Source organism: Sinocyclocheilus rhinocerous, unplaced genomic scaffold (assembly GCF_001515625.1).
Source record: "Sinocyclocheilus rhinocerous isolate Xijiao unplaced genomic scaffold, SAMN03320098_v1.1 scaffold580, whole genome shotgun sequence".
In the NCBI taxonomy this organism is placed as follows: Eukaryota; Metazoa; Chordata; class Actinopteri; order Cypriniformes; family Cyprinidae; genus Sinocyclocheilus; species Sinocyclocheilus rhinocerous.
Window position 1 is genome coordinate 1,548,504 of NW_015670982.1, and position 12,303 is coordinate 1,560,806.

The 12,303-nt window shown below is 36.7% G+C and overlaps 1 protein-coding gene and 1 long non-coding RNA gene across 2 annotated transcripts in view; one reads left to right on the forward strand and one right to left on the reverse strand.

Moving 5' to 3' along the window:
• Positions 1-2,834, reverse strand: part of LOC107734572 (uncharacterized) — a 24,670-nt gene extending 21,836 nt beyond the window's left edge. Inside the window, exon 1 of the long non-coding RNA XR_001639116.1 lies at positions 2,824-2,834. This is a non-coding gene — a long non-coding RNA (uncharacterized LOC107734572). The remainder of the gene's footprint in view (positions 1-2,823) is intronic.
• pibf1 (progesterone immunomodulatory binding factor 1) overlaps positions 1-12,303 on the forward strand; it is a 44,251-nt gene that overhangs the window by 7,352 nt on the left and 24,596 nt on the right. The window contains exons 9-11 of the mRNA XM_016546549.1: positions 1,702-1,800; positions 8,851-9,016; positions 10,329-10,479. Of these exons, the coding sequence (XP_016402035.1) occupies positions 1,702-1,800; positions 8,851-9,016; positions 10,329-10,479 (416 nt within the window). The remainder of the gene's footprint in view (positions 1-1,701; positions 1,801-8,850; positions 9,017-10,328; positions 10,480-12,303) is intronic.

Consider the following 12,303-nt stretch of genomic DNA (forward strand, 5'->3'; position numbering starts at 1 on the left):
GGTGAACTGTAATCCGCTGTGAGTGTTGTTAAACTCATCGCGAGGTTCAGCGCAGAAAATGCATTCATGCTCCTTCCGTGTGTGTAGGGGAGAGTGAATAATAAATAGGGGACAGGGAGAAATAATAAACAGATGTCTCATTTTAAATAAACACTAAAAACTGAGATGACAAATTTACTTCAGTCAGAAATGTACTTTTGCAATGGTTAAATAAATGTTCAGCGATATCTTCAAAAGATTTTTGAACTTTGGCACATTTTTCTCTATATAGAGATGATATGGCAAGGAAATATTGTTATGCTAGCGTGTGGAAATGTTCAAATTGCGTAGTGTTACAATTAACCCCCCGTTTGTGCCCCACTCGGCCTGTACATGAAATGCTTTTTACAGACAGTTTCCTTATTGGTAAATGCATAAGGAACGAAAACAGCGCTGAGTTCAAACAGACGATAGAAATGAATTGGCATACCTGAAACCGTTTTCGCAACATTTGAATTGTCAGTGGATGCAATCTCATGCAGAATATACAGCGCAGTGAAGTGAGCGAGTTTTTTCCTATTAATAATGTGTACCGATCGAGCCTTTTAATAATGACGTCGCTCTGAGACCCTTACTGTTATTACAACTCGTGCGCGCCCGCACTTTAAAACACGCAATGCACGTTTTAAATCGCGGACTTAATTGCGATTCAAAAATCGCACTAAGAATATTGCAATTCGTAATTAATGTTGGAATATCGTGCAGCCCTAGACTGAACTGTGTGAGTGTGTGTGTCATTGAAACTCAAATTTAGCTGCAGCCAAGTGACTTCGTGCGACCCAACTTGTCCCACTCTGTGACCCACAGTTTGAAAACCCCTGCTTTAACACACACACCACACACATACACACAGGACTGTTTCCCACAGAAAACCTGGGGATGTAAGGGAGTTTTAAAATTGTGATTTCCAGTCATGGAAGTCTCATCAAAAAAATCTTAGAACGTCATAGAAATTACAGTAGGAAATATAAATATTTCTAATTTTTATTTATTTATTTTTCTTTTAAAAACAATCATCCCCTAATAATAAAGGACCATAAAAAATGTATATATTAAAAAGTTGGGAAACTCTGACGTCTGTGTCTTTGTTTGTCTTCTAAACATTGTTAAGAAAATTAAGAAAATCAGTTTCTTAAGATGGGATGCAGTGCATGCATGATTATTGAAAGCATAGTAGCTGTGAATAAAGAATATCTGATTAAAACTCCACATGCTTTCGTTATATTTTCATCATATTTTTGCATTAATGCAGTATAATTTTCTGTACACAGCATCAGAGCAACATTATACTTTTAATGTTGTTTTGAAAATTGGCACATCTCATTTCATGTCGGCTCACAGACTTGACACATTGTTTCTCCACTTTTGTGGGACTATAATTCCTGTGTAACTGGATTTATGCCATCTCAAAATGACTTATTTGTGATATATCTGGTCACTCCAAAGCGCAAAAGTGAAATTCAACCAGTGAAACTATGGAATATTATACAGAAACAGTTAGCAGTGGAATGCTGGGGTTTGCTTGTTTGTATTGCATGTAATAATACAGGTTATGAATGATCATTATTTATATTGTGTCAAGGCTTTAAAGCACACTTAACCTAAACCTGTTCTGCATAATGTACAGTACTGTTTCAGGAAATGTGTTTATTACTCTTTCAGAAACCTTCGTGAATCCCGAGATAATGCTGTCATTGAGAAAGACAGGGCACTGAATGCAGAAAGAGATGCCCAAGCCAAATATGATCAACTCTTAGACCAGTAAGTTCATACACACCTCTCACAAATGCGTGACAATCTGTAGCTGTCTTTATTTTCTGATTGACACTTATTCAATAAAAAAACTATTGAGAAAATACATGTGCAGGAATTCTTGCCAAGTCATCTTTCAGTGTAAAGAAGCGTGACAGCTGAATGTGCATGAATCATACAATATTAATACACTAGTGAAATCTGTGAAATAAATTTGATGCAATAACCTGCTTGGCATTTTGTAATCAGGATGGCAACTTTGTAAATTTTGTTCAAATGTCATTTAGTAAGTTTTTATTATTATTTTTTTTTTTTATTCAGCAAGAATTGATCAGAAGTTACAGTAAAGACATTTGTAATGTTGCAAACGATTTATATGTCTTACAATAATAATACAATAATTTGTCACTTTCCACAAAAATATTATGCAGCACAACTGCTTTCAACATTGATAATAATAATAATACATTTTTCTTGATTTCACTATTTCAGTTTTTACTGTATTTTTGATCAAATAAATGCAGCCTTGTTGATCAGAAATCTTACAGACCCCAAACTTTTGAACAGTAGTGTAATTGGATCATTGTTATTTCCTCCCCAATATATAAATATTGGTTAACTGTAATAAAATTACTTAACTTTTGCATTAGTAAGCACACAGTATAGGGATTAGCGGTGGCATTAACGCTGTTCTAGCCTTTGCATGCACTGGTAAATCAGTGAAAAGGACCTTTCTTTAGGGCTTTTTTATGTTTTGCTTGTTGTTGTTTTTTCTTGGAGTCAAACATTTCAGGCTTGACTGGATTCCTCTAAGGCCAAATCAAGTAATCTTTGAGTGAACTGATGATAGACATGTCCATATATTGTCACTGTAAGTAAAAGTGGGTGTAGTCATGTTTTCTGTTAGTGTGATGTCTGTGTATAATAATCAACAACTTTAAAGTTGCAGGAAGACATATTTTAACCTCTGTTACTACCTCAAGTAAGAAAAAGAAAGTGTTCTTGTATAACTATGAAATGCTTGTCAATGACAAGTAAACAATCAAAGTCAAGATTTTAAAATATGCTGACTGTTGGTTATGATAGCTGTAATTATTTTTGGAGCCTTCCTTCTTGAGGATGAATTTGTCGTACAGTATATGTTCCCACGGTTTTAAAGCCTGTGTGACAGAGGTGCCGAACATGTCTTTGTTAAAGGGGTCATATGATGCTTTTTTTAAAGATCATTATTTTGTGTATTTGGTGTAACAGAATATGTTGACATGCTTTAATGTTCAAAAAACACATCATTTTTCAAATACTGTACATTATTGTAAGTCCTCTATGCCCCGCCTCTCTCAAACGCTTCGTTTTCTACAAAGCCCCCTCCTTTGACAAGCGCAGTCTGCTCTGATTGGCCAACTGACCTTAAAGATTCCTAAATGCATCTACTTCCAGAAGGCCAAATAAAGTTTTTTTCCTTTGCCTAGAAACACACAGCGTCTCCCTGACATGGCTGCTTCAACACTAACTGCGGTTACTGAAACCACGCCTTCTTTCTTTGCATGAACATTTGGGCGGCATTACGCAAATATTTCCACATAGTGAGGTAGATATGTGGGGGGCGTGTTAGAACGAGCCGTTTTAGGGGGGTGTGGCAGAGTCTTAACTTTGATAAAGAATATCTCTTTGGATTTGAGACTTTAGTCTTTGCAACTTCAGGGATCTTATCTATGCACAATCAGCTTGTAACACTCCAAAGAGAAAGGAAAACTTGAAATCGCATCATATGACCCCTTTAATCATTCCATTGTGATGAAATGCAGATGAATCCTTGTGTCTACACTGTCAAGATCAGGGCCTGCACTTGAGGGAGAGCAGTATTGGTTCTGGCCACTGGGCTGTGGTAGACGCATAAGAACAAATAGATAAGCTAAAACAAGGACATGTGGCTAGTTAAGACATGACCAGAATTAAAGGGGCCATGAACTGCCTTTTTATTATTTTGTACTGTACTCTATAGTCCACTTATAATGTTCAAAAAATAAAAAATAAACATTCTCTGAAAAACTATTTTCTGTCCTGTGTTTGACCCCCCTCATCAGAACGCTCTGTTTGAATAGGTGTAGCGGATTGTAGACTCGGAAGTAAACACCCACTACTATGATTGGCTAACAGTTGTGTATGTTTGACAGCCTACATCCTTCATAGGTGGATGCTGCTGTAATTTATAAAAACACATAAATACTCAGTACATATCAAACGATCTGTAATAACAGACAAAGCAATAGTGACCACATTATAAAAAGAGTTATTCACACTTGTGTGGTGCGACATTACTATAGTCGAATATCCAATATAGTCGCACACAGCATCGTCTTTTAGTTTCAATCTTTCTGAATATCGTGCGTGCTTTGTTTGCAAACGAATCCGCGGTAAAATGAAGTGCACAAAGGACCAAGTTCTTACTGACGCGGTCTGGTGCTTCATTAAAAATAAAGTTCATGCACTCTTTCCTAATGTTAGGATCAGGAGGAATGCAATGCAAAAACTGTGCACTGAACAGCATCTTCTTGTCTTCGGAGTCATCTTTATCATTTGATTTCTGCGTAGACCTGCATTTGCCTCTCTCGTTATTTACACTACATGTGCGAATCGGTGGGCGGGGCTAAACAGGCAGTGATGTAGAAGCAGGCGTTGATCATCTTCTGCGGAGCGGTGTTTAGCCACACTATTACGTCATAAAGCGGTACATTCCACAACCTGTTGTTTTGGCAAATGGGCTTCAGACTAACAAGAAAGTTTTGAGTTCTGAAACTTACAGAATGTTTTTATAGTACAATGACCTCTTCTATGTCAAAGTATCGAAGGAATTTTGATTTCTCAGTTCATGACCCCTTTAAAGAAAATAATCAGTGAGTCGCCACAGCTCAGTGAAGACTCACTGACAGGCTAACTTCGTATTTGAGCTCTGATTTTAACAGCATTGGTAAATGTCAGGAGTGAGAAAACATGCTAAACTGGCTAGAAAATTAAAAAGACTGGTATTTCCATTTTGGTATGCTCTACTGGTGCGTGTCTGCAGCCAAAACATAGAAAGTTGAAGCACAGGCTTGAGAAATTACATTCTTGAAATGTAAACCTAGTGTAGGCGTTGCATTATACACTACTGTTAAAAAGTTTGGGGTCTGTAATATTTGTTAATGCTTTTGAAAGAAGTCTCTTTTGCTCAGCAAGACTGCATTTATTTGACCAAAAAATACAGTAATACAGCAATATTGTGAAATATTATTACAATAACAGTTTTTTTTATTTGAATATATTTTAAAATGTAATATATTCCTTGGATGCAAAGCTGAATTTTCAGCAGCCATTACGCCGGTCTTCAGTCACATGATCCTTCAGAAATAATTATAATATGCCAGGGGTATTCAATTAAATTACTAACAGGTCCAGTCTCTATATTTTCTTCCCAGCGGAGGTGTGGACAATACTTTTTTGGAATACTTATAAATTTCCAACTGGGCATCAGTTGTAATTTGCAAAAGAAAATATCCTAAACAATCAAAATAGTCAGTAAAGATGAGAACTTTGGGCCCTTATAGCCAAAGAAGTGGTGTTTTTGTTTTCTACAAAAAAAGGGGTTTAATACTTCATCAGTTGAACCCAATGGGATATGAAAAAAATGTTATGTGAAGAATAAAAAAAAGGATGTGTTGAAAAAAAAATCACAAACCTGGTAGACAGAATTTTTTTTTTTTTTTTTGCATTCTCATTTTCTGCCGTTTTTAATGAAAGTATTATCTAACTTGCTGCTCACCATGTTTCTCACCTTAATGTGGTGCTTTATGTCTTTAGCAGGAGAGAAAAGCAATGCGCACAGAGCAGAAAAGACTTGAAGTGTGTTTGTCTCTAGATAAAAAATTTGCTTAAAAAAAATTGTTACTGCTGTCATTATGTCTGGTCTGGTTGAAACTAAGCTGGGCTCCAGAACCGGACTGCAGTACGCTATTTGAAGAACCCTGTAATATGCTGATTTGCTGCTAAAAAAAAAAACCCTTTCTTATTATTATCAGTGTTGAAAACAGTTGTGATGCTTAATATTATTGTGAAAACCATACTTTTTGTTTTTGTTTTAAAGGAATTCTTTAAATAGAAAGTTCAAAAGAACAGCATTTATTTGAAATAGATTTTTTTGGTAACCATGTACAAGTCTTTGTCACTTTCTTTAAAACCTTACTGACCCACAAACGTTTGAACAGTAGTGTAAATCTAAGCTGAACTAAATTAGAGTAATGATTTAAAAAAGAATAATTAATTAGTAAAAACAAGCATAGAGGAATGACACATCCTCATATTCTGTGATGTAGAATTTCATATTTATTTCTGAAAACTGGTTATGATAAGTGGTTAACTTTTTTTGATAAATAGTTCAATATCATTTATTATATTAGGCCTATAGATTTTGCCATGAAAATAGCTATGAAAGATGGCATAGCCTTAAATCACAGATGAACAAAAATATTTATATTGCAATTTAATGATATAAAATATGCTGCACATAAATTTGCTTGTTTAAATAAAACTTGCATTACTCAAATTAAAATGTACAAAATATTTGAAAATGGGCTAATGGACACAGTTCGTCAAAATGGCAATGAATCTTGTGATTCACGGAATGGTTTTTTCTTACTTTTCTACCACTTTCTCTTTCTTTTTTGCTGCTATCTCTCCTTCCTCTTTCGCTGTTATCTGTATTTTCTGTTTTGTTGTCTCTACACTTTAAGATGCATCTTTTTTTAAATGAGGTAGCTGATAGGGGTGTCTAGCAGTGCAGGTTGTTGCGCCTCCTCTTTCTCCTGAGTGGTCAGCCCTTATTTGCCCATGTGAGAGGCTTACGGTGTCACTGAGCTCCAGCCACATGCCTTGCATACCAGCAGATTCTGTACACACAGTTGTTAGGCATACCCCACGTTTTTCAGCCCCGGGGAACGGATTGCTCGCATTCACAGAGAAGCTCGATCGAGGGCCAAAACGACAGATGCTCCTTTACCCTGTTCTTGAGATGTCGAGTCTACGGTCCGTGAACATGTTGTGCAGCGACTCTATTCTGGGCTTACAAATTTAAGTGGGGGAAGGGAGAATAGAAATGAGTGTTTGCATTGCATTGCGTCATGCCAAGAAACAGAATGAAGCTGAATAAAATTTTTGCAGTTGTGTCAAATGTACTTGCAGGTGTGATTCCAAGATGACATGCCTATATAGCAAAGTAAACGGCACAAACATAAATATATGTATGAGACAATCACTCCTTACAGCATACTGTTTCCAATAGCTTCTTCACCCTTCCTTTTTTCCCTGAATTTATGTAAAGTCTAATATACTTTAAGCCAATAAATAGCTTAACACTATTACATAATGTATGATGGGAGTTGCCCAATTACATACAATTTGTCACAATTATTTCTATAGGTGTTGGTCACCACTATGACGGCATATCCTTTGTATTCTTCACAAAACCGCCTGCATTTGACTGGATGTTAGTGACAACGCACAAACAAAAGAAAAATCTTGACCTGCCAGTTTGGCCCCTCCGTAGGTGTGGTCACGGTTTCAACCAAAACCCCTAGAGCTCTCTGACTTTCAGTAAAAATGGTTTAATCCTTCAGAGACCTGGCTATAAATGTAGGAGGACACAAACAGATACTCAATCTGTTTGGGCATGTTGAGATTTGGGGTTTCAAGATAAAATGGTGACTTTCTGCCCTAGGAAATACACTTAGCACGTCAGAGGTGTCCGCGGCTTGGCATCACCCTAATTTAGCAATCGCTTAGCTTAGCCTAAGGTGAGCCACAGCCGAGATTATACACATTTCATGTTTTTGCCCCAACAGTAAAGACTATTTCAAATAATTGCTGTTCATTTGAACTGTATTTATGTAAGAATCCTGAAAAAAAAAGTTTCCACAAAAATTTTAAGGAGCAAAACTCTTTTCAACATTGATAATAATAATAATAATAACATTGATAAATGCTGTTCTTTTGAGCTTTATATTCATCAAAAAAAATTAAAAATTAAAGGGATGGTTGATTGTGATTTCACTTGTTTAACGTTAGTTAGTGTGTAATGTTGCTGTTTGAGCATAAACAATATCTGCAAAGTTACCAAGCTGAAAGTTCAATGCAAATGGAGATAGTCTTTTAAAATTCTGGCGGTTTAATGCCTACAATAACGGCTGGTAGGGACTACAACGAGTTACTTCCCGGGTTCGTGACGTCACAAACCCAGATAAACCCCTTTAACATAAGCATATTTAAAAGTATGAGACAACAACAAACAAAAAAACATAGGCCTACCATTAAAAGCCGTGCTTTCACAGGTTCTGCACGATCCTCTTCAATTATATCCTCTGCTTCTCAATCGGGCTCAAACTGATAAGCGATATTAACGACGCCGTTGTTTACAATACAACCGGGGCACATGCCGCTGAGGTGAGGGGCAGGACGTTTAGACGCGCACTAGAGGCGGTTTAGCCAATCACAACACACTGGGCTAGCTAACCAATCAGAGCCCATCGCCTATTTCTGAGGGCGGGGCTTCATAAAAACAGCAAAAGATCAGCCCTTTTCTCAGAGAAGGGACTGAGCGGTGTGAAATAAAGGTAAATTATGTGAAAAATAATGTTTTTTTTTAAACTAAGCATTAACACATGTTAGACTGCACCCCATAAACACAATCAAGCCTAGAAAAAAAAACAGCGAACCACCCCTTTAAGCAGTGTAACTCTGTGATTATACAGTTTAACAACTTCAGCTTTGATGATAATGATAAGAAATGTTTTTTGAGCAGCAAATCAGCATATTAGAATGATTTCTGAAGGATCAAGTGACACTAAAGACTGGAGTAATGGCTGCTGGAAATTCAGCTTTGCCATCACAGATGGTTGATTTTCATTTAGATTTTTTAGAATAACTTTGCATGGGATAATTTTGCAGAGCCGTTGTTCTTTCTGTTTTCACCGATAGATAGTGTGCAGAATGAGTGAATGCAGATGCACTTATATTTGTGTTTTTGTCCAGGTTTAGGCAGTTGCAGCTGAGTTCAGACAGCAGGGTGGCAGAACTGCTTAACCAGGTGAAGCTGAAAAAGTTTGAGTTGGAGCGTTCCCAGATGGTCCAGGAGGAGACGGCCAGGAACCTCAGCCTTTGTCAAATTGAGTGTGAGAAACACCAGAAAAAACTGGAGGCAAGGCACTTTAAAATAAAATCCTTATGGCAAAGATGCCATGCACATGAAACCTGAACAAAGTGATTTCCTTTAGCCTCATTGCAAGTTGAAACCTGTTAATTGCTTAGTAGTTCAAGCTGTTAATTCCCTAAAGGATTACTTCACCATTCTGTCATCATTTACAGCAACTTCATGCCATCTCCAACCTGCATGACTTAGATTTTTCCAAGGAACACAAAAACAGAAATATTTAATTTACTGTCCGCTTTTTACTATATAATAAAGTAAATGGGACAAGCTCCTTTTTCAAGTCATATGGACCATACAGATTTTTCCATGTTTTCTGAAGCTGTGCAATTAGCGATGCACAATATATAAGTGTCATATTGTTTAATGCATTTTAAAAAACTATCGGTATCAGTGGATATTATATATTTAATTGCCAAAATCATGTTTAACATTAGCGATTTGTTAAAATTTTATGTTAAAATAAATCACATGAAGATGATATTGTCATCTAACAAGTTATTCTAAAAAAACATTAACAGTTTCATAACCCTGTTTATAATATTTAGCAATTAAATCTCACTATGAATGTACATTTTGTACATGAACTGTACATTTATAATGGTTATAAAAGATATTCGTTTTTAGATACCTAAATTCAATCGCAGCATTTAAAACAATTGAACATTTTGGCGTTTACTTTTTAGTGTTTTAGACAAAATAGTGTAACATTTTAATATTATGAAATCTATGAATTTTTGAAAATCTTACATGACATTTTTGATACATTACATTATTATTATCAGCTTTTCATGTTGTACCATTTTTAATACTGGTGCATCCATGCGTATGATTTGCATGAGGAGCAAAACAAAATTTAAGTTAAGCCATTAACTTACATTAACATAGACTACTTTAATGGTGTGTTTTTGTTTGTCATTGTGGATCCCAGTTGACAGGGCAGTACATTCTTCAATGGGGCAGTACTTTCTCCTCCAGTGCTCCTCTGAGAAAAGAAAGTCTTTAGAATAACATGAGGATAAGTGATGATAGACTTGTCATTTTTGGGTGATCAGTTCATTAATCATTAACTTTGTTAGGTTTAAGTTTGAATATATAATTATTGTAATGAGCGTCACACTGAATCTCAAATCATTTAGACATCAGACAAGGGTTGAACCCCATGCCAGCCTCCAAAAAAAACAAGGATTGTACATATTTGTCAGCATCATAAAAACCTATTTGAACATGATGTTATGACACCACCTTTGTTACTCAGTTTCTGTTGTTATATCGTTGTCCCTCTCTTGATGTGCTTATGCAGGTTCTAACAAAAGAGTTTTATGGGCTACAAACATCATCAGAGAAACGTATCACTGAATTGCAAGCCCAGAATTCTGAACAGCAAGCTCGACTGGAGACATATGAGCGGTTGGAAAAGGAGCTGGACGATGTTACCACGCAGGCTGCAGAGAGTAAGACCAGAGACTGATTCAGTCATTTTAATTGAAGACCAAAGATAAGATAAGACCAGCACATCAGCAAGGTTGCACGCTGCAATTTAAGAGTCTGTTAGGCCAAATCTTCCTTAAATTCTTACCCGAGGGTTTTATTTCTGCATATATGATTCTGTAGATTTAAGGATGTCAATGCTGTGGAAAAATCTGTGATGATGATGAGGAGTCTGTTTTATGACTACTCGTGAAACGGTTGTGCTGCAAAAAGCACATGTGAGCAATGCAAAAACAGTTTAATACTATAATCAGTCCCATCATCATGTCAACATTTAAAGCATGTTAAATACGCTGCATGTCTGTTTTTCCACTGTTTTGCATGTTCAGAATGCCATACTCAATCAGACCTGAAGACTGTTTGACAAAACGGCCTCAGGGCTTGTCCTTAAACAGCCTTCTTCTAAACGTCAGTGAATATGCTGACACTGAGCTGAGGTGATGCAAAAGGCTGGCCTAGCCAGGTTTTAAAATCCCTCAGGTTAACAACTGGTTTTTAACCTCATCAAGTTAATAACAGGTTTTTAACTTCATCAAATCTGCATAGATCAAACATGAGAAAGAATGCCTAGTACAAAGAATGCAGGTTGATACTGCATGCAATCCCTTGAAAAGTGCATTAAAATATAATTTATACATACAATGGGCATCATTCATGAAACATTCGTAAATATAGGAGTAAATTCTGAGTAATTTGCGCGTAAAACGGACCTTCCCGAAAACTCTCTTCCGAATTCACAAACATTTCGTACACATCAGATTTGATAGTTAAACATGCGTATGTTAATGAATTCCAATAATTCGTAAATAGGGCGCTCGTGCACGCTCATTCACAATTAGCATAATCCCCGCCTATGAATTACAGCTACGTAAATTGCGTGTCCAGGAACGCAGTGGAATATACTGGTCTACTTTCTTATGTTTGGCTCCAGTATATTGCATAAATGCAAAAAACACTAATAGGCCATATGCCTAACAATAAATATTCAATAACGTGTGTCCACCAAAGCGTTTTTAGCCAGCTGAAAAACTGTCAGGCGCTCTTCTTAAAACGGCCAGCTGGTGGTGCTGGAGAACCAGCACCACCAGCTGGTTTCTAGCTGAGAGACGCTTTGGTTGCTATGATTTGAAATATCCACGGCAGTAACGTATTACTAGTATCTCATTTTGAAGAATATTACTGAATATAAAAATGCAGTAACCAGCAATATTAACTTCTCTATTGTTGTTCAGTTGTTGTACAAGTAGGATGATTGGCTGGTGTAGTATTTGTCCCGCCCCTCCTCCATTGATTGGGCGGCTGGGTAAAAAGTGACAGTGACAAGAGCTGCGTTTTACCCAAAGCTAAACAGTTTATCTACTCTCAGCTACAAGAAAAAAAAACAAAAAAACGGAGCAAACGAACTTGTAAAATAATTATAATGGCAGTGCATCAAATTCAGGCCCCGTCCACACGGAGACGCATTTAACTGTATACGCATAACTTTTGTATTGTATAGGCGTTTCGTCCACATGGCGTTTTGGGAGAGTGAAACCGATATTTTTTTTAACTGGGTCCCAGAGTGGATAAATCTGAAAAAGCCGCCTTTGCGTTTTTGTGTGGACAGCGAATCCGTATATTTTCTGAAACGACGACGTCATCAGCCCAGGTCTCGCCCCTAGTCAGACACCACTACGTCACGTAACAGCAACAAAAACATGAACAAACACTGAATGATTGTCTTTTTATTAACTAACATTAACACAGATTAATAAATGTATTGTTCCATGTTCGTTTGTATACCGCGC